The sequence below is a fragment of the Sinocyclocheilus grahami genome, unplaced genomic scaffold, assembly GCF_001515645.1.
Source record: "Sinocyclocheilus grahami isolate Dianchi unplaced genomic scaffold, SAMN03320097.WGS_v1.1 scaffold690.1, whole genome shotgun sequence".
Lineage (NCBI taxonomy): Eukaryota > Metazoa > Chordata > Actinopteri > Cypriniformes > Cyprinidae > Sinocyclocheilus > Sinocyclocheilus grahami.
Genome location: NW_015505869.1, coordinates 3,703 through 18,565, shown reverse-complemented (window position 1 = coordinate 18,565; position 14,863 = coordinate 3,703). Strand labels below are relative to the sequence as shown.

General features: G+C 38.0%; 1 protein-coding gene across 1 annotated transcript; it reads left to right on the top strand.

The window, feature by feature from the left end:
- The first annotated feature begins 510 nt into the window (after positions 1-510).
- LOC107559529 (G protein-activated inward rectifier potassium channel 1-like) lies at positions 511-14,329 on the top strand. The gene is made up of 6 exons (XM_016243388.1): positions 511-794; positions 2,405-3,073; positions 4,601-4,817; positions 13,523-13,835; positions 13,911-14,070; positions 14,153-14,329. Exons 2-6 carry the CDS (start codon positions 2,411-2,413, stop codon positions 14,327-14,329), a joined length of 1,530 nt encoding a protein of 509 aa, XP_016098874.1. The 5' UTR covers positions 511-794; positions 2,405-2,410.
- Positions 14,330-14,863: the final 534 nt, after the last annotated feature.

The window sequence follows — 14,863 nt, the reverse complement described above, 5'->3', positions numbered from 1 at the left end:
GAAGTCAGATTCCTTGTAAGTGTAACTTCCTCAGCCAATAAACGTGAATTGTGATTGTGAAGTTCCTCCCTCCCCTGGTGAATGATACACACCTCCGTATCCTGCGAGGAGCTTCAGAGCTCAGCGCTCCGGAGAACCGAAGAGACAAAGAGCTGCCTCGCACACTCACTCTGAGGGGCTGAAGGACACGACCTGGCCGTCCCTGCGAACGTTTGGCCATTTTTGTCGCATGCTCTTGAAACGAGCTCGATAACGCTGGAACAAGCGAGCTTTGGGTTTAGGAAGGACACATGCTGTAAATCTGTCTGCCCCGAGGCGCGTCCGGATGAACTGATAACCATCAGCTCGGCTTTAACACACAGGCTCCGAGCAACGTAATCTAGTTAAGTTGCATACGTTCTGCAGCTGAGCAGACAAGAGGTGGAGAACCCCCTTCCAGGTGTTGAGAAAGCATCTAGTTTGTGTACCCATCAGCTGCTGCGCAAACCGCTGGACGGAAGGATTCGCTCATCTGTGTTTGGACTGTTCATCTGAGATGAGACTGACGGAAATCATCCACAACTTTGAGCTGGGGTTTGTGAAACTCAGATGAACAGATGAGTGAAGACCGAGCTGATGGACAGCGCCTGTGGAGAGTTTCCTGCATCTCTGCGTTCAGAGCCAACGAGCAAACATGTATCCTTACACCGTTTCAGAAAATAAACAATCGACTGTTTCCCTTTAAACTTCGCTTCGGTCTGAAACGCTTCGCAGGTAACGAGAAGAGAGGAACAATCCCTGTACGGTGAAAATCGGTAAGATTATTGTCTTCTCTTCTTATTCTTCATATTTGAATTAGACCGGGGCTATCCTCACAATTTGTGCTGGCTATTTCTCAGGGTACTGTAGGTTGAGTTTTGAAAGTCAATATATGTTGACGATAACACTTTAGTACAGGGACCAGTTCTCACTTTCAAGTAGTTGGTTAAAGCATGCCTATTATTAACATATTGGTTATTGCATATTAATATTAACATATTATAATATTAACTATTCTACATCCCTACATCCCTGGTCCTACCCAATACTAACAACTACCTCACTAACTATTAATAAACAGCAAATTAGGAGCTTATTAACTGAAAAATGAGTGTTTACTATTGTCACTTTGCATTATTGACACACTATTTTCCTAATTAATGTTGTACAGTTGTTTTGACACAATCTGTATTGTTAAAAGCGCTATATAAATAAAGGTGACTTGACTTGACTTATTGAAGCACAAGTCATAGGTAATGGTTTGTTAATAGCGAGAACTGGACCTTAAAATAAAGTGTCACCATGTTGACTACAACAAAGGGTAACACTTTATTTTAAGGTGTCGTTGTTACATGTTACATGTAGCCTACTATTAAACTTATATTACTGTTAGTTACTGTTAATATACGGTTACTATTAAAATAATAATAATTTATGCATAATTAGCCTACATGCAAGTAACCCTAATCCTAACCCTAACCATATAGTAAGTACATGTAGTTAATTAATATTACTCAGTACTTAAATGTATAATTAACAAGGGCACCTTAAAATAAAGTGCAACCCAAAAAAGCCGTTTCACCGTTACTGGCCAAGATACAGTATATATTTTTTTACAGCTATAACAATGGAATCTGCTGTCCGTTAACTCTTTAACTTTTTTTTCTCTTAAGTACAAAAGCTATCTTCCACAAAATCGTAATGGTGCTACAGCAAAATGTAAACAATGACATAATTATGGAGCAAAGGCAATTAATAAAACAGCCAATGTGGAAAAAAGCCAACAAAATTGAAAGCTGTAACATTTTATTTTACAGTGTCCTCTGTTGCACGTACCTACTAAGGTAACAACTGTAAATTATGCATAATTACAAGTAACTAATCTCAAACCTGACCCTAAACCTATAATAAGTACAGTTTGCAAGGTAATATTATGCACTGCTTATTTGTACATCAGCGACATCTTAAAATTAAGTGTAACCAATAAAGCTACTGTGTAGGCAAAATTCGAATTATTAAACAAAATAATATTACTATAAAACATGTGAAAACTGACATATCAGCCTTTCAGTTTCAATGTAAATTGTAATGATGACCTTTGTTGAAATGTAGTGAAATGTTGATGAAATGTACTGAAATGTAGTGTTTTGTGTTCACTTGTTTAATCACCAGCTATTAATGATTTATGAATTATACTTAAATAAAATGCTGCAGTAGTTACTGAGATAAAGCCTATGTGACAACTTATTCATGTGACAACCAGCTTTGGTCTTTTTATGCTTTTGTTTTTACTTATAACATCTTTATCCAGTGAAAAGGTCATGACATGTCTAATACACTGCTAAAATATCAGACAGTCAAGTATGCTTTACTTCTGTCTCTGCAGGATAAAATGTCTGCTCTTCGTAAGAAATTTGGAAGCGACTATCAGGTAGTGACCACCACATCTTCCAGCCATCAGAAAGACAAGAGGAGGAAACGACAGCGATTTGTCGACAAGAACGGACGATGCAACGTCCAGCATGGAAACCTAGGTGGGGAGACCAGCAGATATCTCTCAGACTTATTCACAACTCTAGTAGACCTCAAATGGCGATGGAACCTCTTCATCTTCATCCTCACATACACAGTAGCCTGGTTATTCATGGCTTCGATGTGGTGGGTCATCGCATACATCAGAGGCGACCTGTACCGAACCCATGATGAGAAGTACACACCATGCGTGGCCAACGTCTATAACTTTCCCTCTGCTTTCCTGTTCTTCATTGAGACAGAGGCCACTATAGGATATGGCCACAGATACATCACTGAAAAATGTCCAGAAGGAATCATTCTCTTCCTGTTTCAGTCCATCTTGGGCTCCATAGTGGATGCCTTTTTAATAGGCTGTATGTTTATTAAGATGTCTCAACCCAAGAAGAGGGCAGAGACTCTGATGTTTAGTGAAAACGCAGCCATCTCCATGCGCGACGGCAAACTCACGCTGATGTTCAGGGTGGGAAATCTGCGCAACAGCCACATGGTTTCAGCCCAGATCCGGTGTAAATTACTCAAGGTAAGGGTCTGCTTTTTGTCCACTTATAGAGTTTATGGGTTACACTACATTTTTCAAGTGTCCTTGTTACAGTGTAAATATACATTTAAGTACTGAGTAATATCAATTAACTACATGCACTTGTATGGTTAGGATGGTGGTTTGGTTTATGTGTGCTAATAGGTCTAACATGGATAATATATAAAATATTGTGTTTTCAATACTTATTTACATTTACATACAAATTATTAAAGGGATAGTCCACCCCAAAATGAAAATTATGTTATCATTTAACCACCCTCATGATGTTCAAAACCTGTCAAGTCCATTTATTTATTTAGCGCCTTATACAATACAGAATGTTTCAAAGCAACTTCACAGCAGCATAACAGTATTAATGTTGAAAAGTTATTCAATTATAAATTGAATACAGTTCAGCTGTAAAGCAACTAAAAAAGACAATAGTGTCATTATTCAGCTTAATTTAGGTCCTGTAACGTGCAACTTGTGTGACTTTCTTCTGTGGAACATAACACACGATATTTTGAAGAACAGTTTCGGTACCTATTCTCTTTCATTGTATTTTCTTGTTTAACTATGGATGTCAATAGGAACCTAAACTGTTTGGTTACTAACATTCTTCAAAATATATTTTGTTATGCTCCATAAAGGGAAAAATGTCATATAGGTTTGGAGCAACATGAGTGTGAGTAAATTATGATATATTTAAATTTTTGGGGGGGCATATGTTTCAAAACATTTATACCTACCATTGCTTTCTACAGCTGCTAAACTTTATTAATATTATTACTGTTGTAGCTACACTCTTAAAAATAAAGGTGCTTCAAAAGGTTCTTCAAGCGATGCCATAGAAGAACCATTTTTGGTTCCACAAAGAACCATTCAGTCAAAGGTTCTTTAAAGAATCATCTCTTTCTTACCTTTTTGTAATCTGAAGAACCTTCTTTCGCCACAAAGAACCTTTTGTGAAACAGAAAGGTTCTTCAGATGTTAAAGGTACTTTATGGAACCATTTAGACAAAAATGTTCTTCTATGTCATTGTGAAGCACCTTTATTTTTAAGGGTGTAGGCCTATATTATTTACATGAAATACGTGTAACATGGGCACTGTAATGGAAAGTGTTACCCTGCCCTCTGTTGTTCATTAACAGACTCAGCCAGTGCTTGGTTGTCAATCATGACATTCTCTCATTTAATTAAAAAATGTTAAAGATGTCAATTAGAACAGCATAAGAGACTGTTGAAAATAGGTTTGCAATCCCTATTGCTGCCATGTTTCAGTGTAGGCCTATATTTTGGCATGCTGGCCAGAAATGCTTGCAGAGATTCTTGCTGCATACTGTCTTGGTAAATTGTGATCGGTATAAAAAAATTGCATTGATTTCTTTATTGTATTCTTTGAGCTTTAATTTGATGTCTTACCTGTCTGTCTTTTGATGCCTGACTGTCTATCCTCACAGCTCAATTCACCGTACAGTGTCTAAAGCAATTTTTACGCCCCATCTCCCCTCTTTTCACTCCTGCAGTCCCGACAGACGCCCGAGGGTGAGTTCCTCCCCCTGGATCAGCTGGAGCTGGATGTGGGCTTTAGCACCGGAGCGGACCAACTCTTTCTCGTGTCACCACTCACAATCTGTCATGTGATCGACACCAAGAGCCCCTTCTACGAGCTCTCACAGCGATCCATGCAGACAGAGCAGTTCGAAATAGTCGTGATTTTGGAGGGTATTGTTGAAACGACTGGTAAGTTATTCTGTCTGCTATTTTTAATCATGCATTGCCTTAAGCCTGGATTGCAGAATTGGTTACACTTTATTTTAGGGTCCCCTATCTAGTTGCTTATTAGCATGCATATTACTAGAATATTAGCCATTTATTAGTACTAATTAAGCACATATGAATGCCTTATTCTACATGACCTTATTCTACATCCCTATCCTACCTAATACCTAAACTTAAAGGGATAGTTCACCCAAAAATGAATTTATTTATCTGCTTACCCCCAGGGCATCCAAGATGTAGATAACTTTGTTTCTTCAGTAGAACACAAATTATGATTTCTAACTCCAACCGTTGCAGTCTGTCAGTCGTATAATGCATGGCAATTGTAACAAAATTTATGAGAGTAAAAAAAAACATGCACAGACAAATCCAAATTAAACCCTGCGGCTCGTGACGACACATTTATACGATTATAGGGGTGCATATGAACAAATGAGACACGAAACGATCGGTTTGTGCGAGAAACCGAACAGTATTTATATCATTTTTTACCTCTAATACACCACTATGTCCAATAATTTTTTTTGCCCAAGCGTATTTATTTGAACCAGAATACTCAGATCAAGAACTCAGAGATATGGAGGAAGCATCTGCTGCAGCAGCACGTCTTCAAGCCTCAGAGAGACAGAGATCTCTTCAAAAGTGGTGGTGTTCTTGTAGTAAGTGTTGTGAGATGCCAACAGAAGTGGAGAGCATCTGTTGTCACGAATGGAATATAGCAATGCCACAACTACAAGATGCCGACAAGGACATTGCCGAGGGTATCCCATCACACACCTGCCTGACTGAAGATCCAGACTTTTCTCCGCTGTTGAGCCGCAGCGTTTTGCACGTTGTGTTTAGCTTGCCACGTATAAACTGGAGGCGACGTCCAAGGCCAGAGGGACTCAATGGCAAGCTGTCAATAGAGTGAGTAATGTGTTGTATTTGTAATTTTATTGCAACGATTATAGGGGTGCATATGAACAAATGAGTTGGATTAAAAAATCCGGATAAGCGCAAGTAAGTACCATTTTGATTAGCCATCCTACAATGTTTGTGCACTGTGCAAACAATGAGTAACGTATACGCGCGAGAGATCACTTCCGGCGTTTGCGTAAACTACGCCAGAGCGCGTACACACCTCACGCACCGGATGGCGTGCGCGCGCTCAAGGCAGTTGGACATAGTGGTGTATTAGAGGGAAAAAATTATATAAATACTGTTCGGTTTCTGGCACAAACCGATCGTTTCGTGTCTTAGGACATCAATGTGTCATCACGAGCCGCAGGGTTTAATTTGGATTTGTCTGTGCATGTTTTTTTTACTCTCATAGATTTTGTTACAATTGCCATGCATTATACGACTGACAGACTGCAATGGATGGAGTTAAAAATCATAATTTGTGTTCTACTGAAAAAACAAAGTCACCTACATCTTGGATGCCCTGGGGGTAAGCAGATAAACATCAAATTTTCATTTTTGGGTGAACTATCCCTTTAACAACTACCTTCCTAATAATTAATAAGCAGCAAATTAGGAATGTATTGAGGGAAAAGTCGTAGATAATAGTGAATAAGTGTTCCCTATTCTAAAGTGTTACTAAAGTATTATTTTGATGTTGGAAAGTTACAGGAATGGTTTTAGTTTTAGAATTTTCTGACGATTTACTCACTCTCAGGCCATCCAAGATGTAGATGAGTTTGTTTCTTCATCGGAACAGATTTGGAGAAATTTAACATTACATCACACCAATGGATCCTCTGCAGTGAATGGCTGATAAAAAAAATATATAAAAAACCATCACAATAATCCAGAAGTAATCCACACCACTTCAGTACAGTTAACATCTTGTGAAGCGGAAAGCTGCAGGTTTGTAAAGAACAAATATGTATTTAACTTCAAACCTTTTTAACTTCAAATTTAAATTGAAACTGAATCAGGAGATACATATGCAAAGATCAAGAACTGTTTACAAGCAGCAGTGCAAAACAATTCTAAACAAATAACCAGTGGATTTTAATGTGAGAAGACAACAGGGGATGGACTTCACATTATTCTGAATTATGGACTGATATTTTGGCCAGAAGAGACTAGCTATTAACTATGACTTTTGCCTCAATTAACTCCTAATTTGCTGTTTATTAATAGTTAGTAATGTAGTTGTCAAGTTTAGGTACACTATAGGTAGGATTAAGGGATCTTATATATGGTTATGCAGAATAAGGCATTAACATGTGCTTTATAAATAATAATAAACAGCCAATATGCTAGATTATATCAGCTGTTTGGACTCTCATTCTGATGGCAACCAGAGCATCCATTGTTGACCAAGTACTACATTTCTCAAAATCTGTTCTGATGAAGAAACAAACTCATCGATATCTTGGATGGTGTAGCAAATTAGCTCAAAATTGAAATGTATATAAATAATTGCAATTAATTATAATTAATTACAATTATTTATATCAGCTGACAGTAGTAACTGTAGCAGAATTAATTGCCATCAACTAATCTGTTCGTCCAGCGAACATTCAGTGTAAGTTCATATCAACTCTTAAGAAAGGATATTTTCGTGACCACAGAAAATATCTTTCCTTCAGTATTAATGCATTAGAGCTTGTAGCTGGATCAGAATCATAAAGGGACATTATTCACAAGCAGGACCAGAAACTAATGTAATTTGTGCACACAAGTTTTATTAACTAAACGCTAACACACTGTAAGGGAAACAGTGATAATTTAGCTCAAAGGGAATCATTTAAGATTTTAAAGGGAACTCCACCATTAATATGCAAGGGAATTAGGACAGAATCACTGTTTTACGTAATCTAAACAAACAAACATACAATCACTCATACTAGAGCTGCACGATTCTGGATACATTGAGAATCACAATTTTTTTGTCTCAAATAGAGATCACGATTCTCCCACGATTCTGAACTAAACAAAATAATGTGTGACAAAATATTATTGCTGCAGTCTATTTGAAAGTGTTTAATTAATTTGAATGAATGAATGAATGAATGATGCATTTATGTAGCGAGTTATTGTGTATTGCCTAACTGCGCGTGCAGTGAGAAGATTTGTGCGTGCACTCAACTGCAAACCGCCTCAGAACGCGCGCAAATATTAAGCTCTCTCTGAAGTATTGTGTTTAAATGGACAAATTCACACAGACATTATGTCAAAATGGCCATCTTGGTAAGTATCCTATTGCAGACATAGCCGGCTGAACGTACTGGATCAGTGCATTCTCTTAAAGTGACAGCACTTTCTTAATGTTAATCAAACGAATTAATCTTTAATTTATACAGTCAAATATGCAATGCTGTTTTATATTTCATTACTTTATTGAATTTCTGTACCTAAAAAACTAATGTTAGACCTACCTAAAAAAAAAAAACAGAAAATCACTGTTTATTCTATTTGTATTTTTACTCTATCATATTTATTTGTGCTGTTGCTTGTAGTTAGATAGATGATTCTTATTTTCTTAATTTTTATCTGACAGTATAGTTTTTGCCTAAACATAGCACATACCGAACCATACCGAAACCGTGACTCTAAAACCGTGATACAAACCGAACCGTGAGTAAGTTGAACCGCTGACTAACACCAACACTAGCACTAACACCTCTTTCAACAGCAACCTAGTTTTCCCAGGAGGACTCCCATCCAGGTACTGACCAGGCTGAACTAATTATTAAACATTTTAATACACACTACCAGTCAAAAGTTTTTGAACAGTAAGCTTTTTAATGTTTTTTTAAATAATTATCTTCTGCTCACCAATGCCTCCTGCATTTATTTGATCCAAAATACAGCAAAATTTGTAATATTGTGAAATATTTTTACAATTTAAAATAACTGCTTTCTATTTGAATATATTTCAAAATGTAATTTCAGAATATCAGAATGATTTCTGAAGGATCATGTGACTGGAGTAATGATGCAAAAAAATTTGCTTTAAAATCACAGGAATAAATTACATTTTGAAATATATTCAAATAGAAAGCAGTTATTTTAAATTTCACTGTTTTTACTGTACTTTGGATCAAATAAATGCAGGCTTGGTGAGCAGAAGAGACTTCTTTAAAAAACATAAAAAAACTTTTGACTGGTAGTGTACATATAATATATTTAATACACCAATTTTTTATATTAAAATTATGAAAAAGGTCGTTTGAATTAATGATTCAACGACTCATTCATACTATTTCTATACTATACTACTATACTACTAAAAAACTGTGTTATCAGCATTGGTTGCCATGGAACCAGAGGCCTGTTCTGCCTTTTTGAGGCGTTAACCGCATTTCGGGGAAGGGTCCATAGACCCTCATAGTTGGCTTGCTGACTGAGGCGTGTTACGGAGTATTTTTTAAATATAACAAAACAATGTGTCTGATTGGTCCAGACTCTACAATGGACCGAGGGTGAGTTAATTTTCAGCAAGCTTTCATTTTTGGGTGAAATATTCCTTTAAGAAATGGTGCCGGGAAAAGAGACATTGTACTATTTATTCATTTAGAAAGACTACCACATCCTGTTAAGGCGACTTACTAAAACAGAAGTCATGGGGTATCTCACTGGCCTTGAAGTGCACATAATTGATTGTGTAATATCGATCAGCAATGAAGTGTAATTGTAAACATGCTGTTTGGGGAGGTTGGTAAAACCAGTATGTTGTCAGTGTATATCCCTTAGGATAAAAAGCAACATTTAAAAATATCTTATAATCTTTTTTATAAAGCTCTTTTTAACACAGAGCTCTTTTTTATAATCATATTCTATTTATTATAGATACGTTTCATTTTAGAATATGATCAAGCATAAAATAGTCTTGTTGGATGTTTGGCGGTGGAAATATCACTTCGGTTGGCCGGTTTTCATCTAACAATGTATATTAGTGCTATTCATTGCCATTTTGTCAACAACTCACAGGAAGTCTAACTACTCTTTTCCAATTTATTTCAATATCTTCCTTCAAGACTTGTTGGTAATTTGGCTTTAGATATATTAAACAGTGGGCATAATCACATAACAAACTACCGTACAAAGAGAGTATAGAGGCAGTTAGAATGGCCTTTAACCCAGTTTCTGGTTCAACAAAACAGACAGCCCCATCCCAAACTCACAAGTTCCATCATTACCAACAGTTTACCCATTTGATGTTTCCAGAAACCATAACATTGCAAACAGCATTGCAAAGTTGCATGGATGGAACTACAACGCTGCCTCTGTTTTTAGAAGCATAGTTTCTGGTAGACAAAAACAGTACACATAGATTAATACAAAAAAGCAATATAGAGAAAGTAGTAACTGGTAATTAGAATTAGACGCCAAGAGGAAATTCCAAGTCTGGACTTGTAAATATTGTTCAACCTGCTATGAAATAAGTCACCGAAGTCCATCACTTTCTTTCCTGCATTTCTGCTGGAGACTCATGTGGCATGAGCACAATACAACGTTAATAACTGATGAACAGTGTAAGTACAGAATCCCAAGACTCTCCAGTTTTCTGGTGACTGTAAAACTGTTTCTATGGCAACCCACTTTGAACCCCTCCCCTCCTCCTTTATGTTTCCATGCAGCCTTTGAACGTATGATTATTATGAAGCCCTGAAAAGTGTGTGCAAAGCACTTTTTCCTCAGACAGACAGAGCTAACAGAGGGAGAGGACATGCATCAGATAGAGCACAAAAAGAGGCAGAGAGTGCAAAAGTCTGCCTTGATTTTGGGTTCCTGTTAAACAGCTCAGGGATACAGAAAATAGGGAAGACTATTGGAAGTTTATTTTGGAAGTATTGGAACTATTGGAAGTTTGTTTCATATTAGTAGTTTCTATGGTCTGAACAGAATAAACTCTCAACCTAAAAAGAAGTACATTATTTCAAAACGGACAAATATCCAGTATTGGCAGTTTACCAGATGACTGAAGCAGTCTCATTTCTGTTCGCCTTCAGCGTTCTTTAGAGCATTTGCAATACATTCCTAAGACAGACATAAGTGCCGTTATGCACTGAAGCTTTGTAAACAAAACGAACGTTTCAAAAACGTAAATATATAAAAGTGCAGAGAGCAATGTTATGTGCCGCCTTCTCCTGCGCTGTCGTTACTAAGCAACGGGGTAAATTCACATGCATTAAAACAATAAATAAAATCACGCGCCACAAAAGAAAAAAAGACAATTAAAAAATCTAATAAAAAAGTAAATAAATAAATACACATCCTCAAAAACGTATGTAAATATACACAAAAGCAGCTCACATGCACAAAATAATATATTTCACGCGTAAAACAATTCACAGATGTACAACTGTGCACTAAAAGGTTTGAATGTTTAAAATTGTTTATTACAATTATAATGTTTATTACTGAATCTGAATTTGCGTGAACTACCTTGGATTTGTGTTTTTTTTTCTTCTTCCTCACGTGATTTTTTATTTTATTTTTAATTTTTTTAGTGAACATGAATATGTAAACTCTACATTCTCAGCTATCTATTAGCATTTGAAACTTTACAGAGGAACACACATATGTAACGAATCAGCTCATGGGAAATATGAATAATTAATCATAACTAGTTATAATTAATTATGAATATTTTAGATCCGCTGTAGATATTTAGCTGACCTCTCAGGGTCAACTGTCTTGTCAATTCTAAGAACGTTAATTTCCTGGTTAAAGGAAATAACTTTCTTACTGTACAATTCTACAAAAGCTTGTAGCATAAATCTGCATGATTAAGTGACTCCAGTTATGAGCAAACAATGAACCACGTCAAGTGTGATACAAGTAAGGTTTTATTAACTACATAAACACTTAAACTAGTCTAACATACTACATAAACACAAACTCACACACATACAGTTGGTATAGGAAAGGGTACAGAGAAGAGAAATAAGGAATGAAATTATATTAGCAAAGAAAAGTCCTTCCCTTGTGGATTTTCCTTATGGGCAAGGAAGCGATTTTCTTCACTTAAATTCCAGGAGGTCGTAAATGTATCGGGTGTCAGGGTTGCCATGGAACCAGGGGCCTGTTGGGCTTCCTGGGGTGTTACAGAGTATTTGTTAAATCTAGCTAACAAAATATATATTGTGTGTTTGAGTGGTCCAGACGCTACACATATCATCCTTCATTAGCAGGTTAATATTGTTTTAATAGTCCCATCTTCACATGGCATGTCACAGATAACTCATGGTCTGTTCACCGAATCATTCATAGAAAACTTGCCTGAAATCACAAATTCAGGTTAATCTGAACTTCTGTGAAGAACTACTTATCATACTGTAAAAACCTTATTTTGTTGTTGTTTACAGGTAACTTAGAAATGTACCTCATTTAACTGATTTAATGATACAGGGCATGATGCACATTTTAGCCTCAATAAACTGCTAAAATACTGCCAAATACATAGACTCACTGTTTGAACAGTTCCCTTTCATGGGAACTTCGAACTGCGTCCTCTAGGGGTAAGTAACCCGAGACGTTTTTATTAAAAGTGATCTAAGTAAATTGGTCCCAGAGATGAAAAAAACTGTAAAATATGTGGTAGCTATAAAGAATACAGTACTTTTTATGAATTAATGTTTTACTAAATTAAGAGTCAGTTCAGAAGGCTGTGTCAGAAAGTCTGTTCCGGTGTAGTGCCAAAATTTGCACCCTGCCAGATTATGCACCCCGTATTGGTGGGTTTAATGAGTAGGTTTGGGGGAGGGGTTAGGATTATGATTAGGGGTGGGGTTGGGATTGGGATTAGGCAATCAGGTAGCGACTTCAACGAGGGGGTGCATAATCTGGCTGGGGTGCAGAATTCGGCACAACACCAGAACCAATATCACACAGCCGTTTCCATACGGACTTTAAAACTATCATGGCTCACAGACTGTTGTGAACACTGCTGCGCTCCAATACCTATGTTTGCGTTGTGTGTTTATGCACAAGATGTAAGTTATAATGCTTGATATTGTTTCTGTAGTGTTTTATGTTTATCCTAATGCATGCTTGATGATCCGCAAATGTTTACTTATGCAAATTAACGATCGGAGTGTAATTGCTGAGTCATGCTATTATATTTGCCTAACGAGCTAACGAGCATGAGCGGACTATTTACACATGTAAATCTGGGTATTTAACACCACTAACATGATGTGAGGTTGAGATAATATATTTAAGAATGTTTCTTTATGGCTTCCACTTGATACTTACATCTATATTTCAATAATTGAGTGTATATTTGTTACTATGGTTCCGGTTTTAGTTATTTGCATTGTGTAAATCTGCACTCAATAATTCCCATTCTACATTGTAATTGCATTGTATTATTTGTTGTTATAGGCCACAACATAACGGGTACTCTACCACAATGTGCCTTATATAATTTATTGGATGTTACTTCTGGTCTGGAATAAATGGCAGTGTTATTGGAGACACACTCATCCCGTGCATGATTCTTTAACTGGAGTCAATCCATGTTTGCACACTATGATACCAGACATTGAGTAAATGTTGGGAGGTGCTACCTAACATAAATTGGTCCTTCGAGTCGGATCATATCAACCAAAGCATCATGAATACTGCAGATAGTAATGCATCAGAGGCTACAGTTCGACCCAAAATACATACTAAACTGCCTTCCCACCTGGATGAAAATGAGGTTGGCTATCTACCCCTTGTAGACCCTCCTCCAACCGCTTCCTCACGCTGTCACAGCCGACACAAGAGCCAGTCGAGGAGAACGTCCCATAGCAAAGCCAGTTCTGATTCCAGTCGTTCCAGTGTCTCGGGCGCTCATGTTGCATCCGCACTCACAAGCAGGCAGGCAGCCATAGTGGAGGAGAGAATCCAGCAGCGGCAGTATGACAACCTACTTCAGCAGATAGAGGAGGACACGCTGGCAGAAATAGAGTATCAGAGACTGCAAACCCAAGCTAAAGAAGCTCAACATGTTCAGGAAGAGGCTTTCATTGCAAAAGAAGCACTAGCTAACCAGTTAGAAAGATGATGCAAGCTTAAAAAGGCAGAAACTAACCAAGAAGTAGCCAAACTGGTGAATTCTCTGCTCAGCCAAGACTTACGTGTGGACGAAGCAGATCCCGAAGGATCCCCAGACACAACCGTGCCACCACCACAGCTACTTCATGCCAGGCCAGCCCAGTCTCCTGTTGCTCAGCAATCTCCCTGCACCTCATCTTCCATGATGCAAGCCACGCAGACTATTCCAGAGGTACAGAGCACATTAAGGAACCCACGCATAGTTCAGTCAACACCCAAAACACCTCCATTGACATTACCAGCAACTATGTCAGCACAAGTTCCAGCTCACGCTGCACAATTGTCCACATGTGCAGTCACTCAAGTACAAGGGAGACCACAAGACGCACATTCTGGGGAGAATATTTCACCTGTCTCGCAGCAGCCCAGCCCAGTCTCAATGCCACTACCCCCATTCAACCCTGTGCAACCAGCAGCAGCTGAACTTGTGACACCACACTCAGAAAGTGCTCTGATCTCGCAGACTGTACCTCCTATTGCACCCATTGCATTGACCTCACATGTGAATACTTTTTTTACCAGGTCAAGTAGCCCCCCTTATGGGTCAGACTCAGCCCATTCCGACCACTCATCCGAGAGTGACACTCTCATCTAACACACCCATCTTCCCTCAACCTTATCCACCTCTACCTGTTCCTCAAGCTGGTTACGTACCTCAGCCCGGGACAGAGCTTCGGATGGCAGCAGCCTACGGCATCCCTTGCCCCACACTATCAGTGTTTGAGAGTGGCACCGAAAGCGACTTTGCCTTGTTGAAACTGGCCTTAGACAATCTTTTAAGTCACCGTACTCACATCAGCGAGCAGTACAAATATCAAGTGTTGCTGAGTCATCTGAAGTTTGCTAGTGCCCAACAACTGGCTAAAGCATATATGCACCACCCACAACCATACACCGAAGCTACTCAGAATGGGTGATTCCAATGCCTTTGACTCGTTTGCCTTATCTGTCCAGTCCCTGGTAGG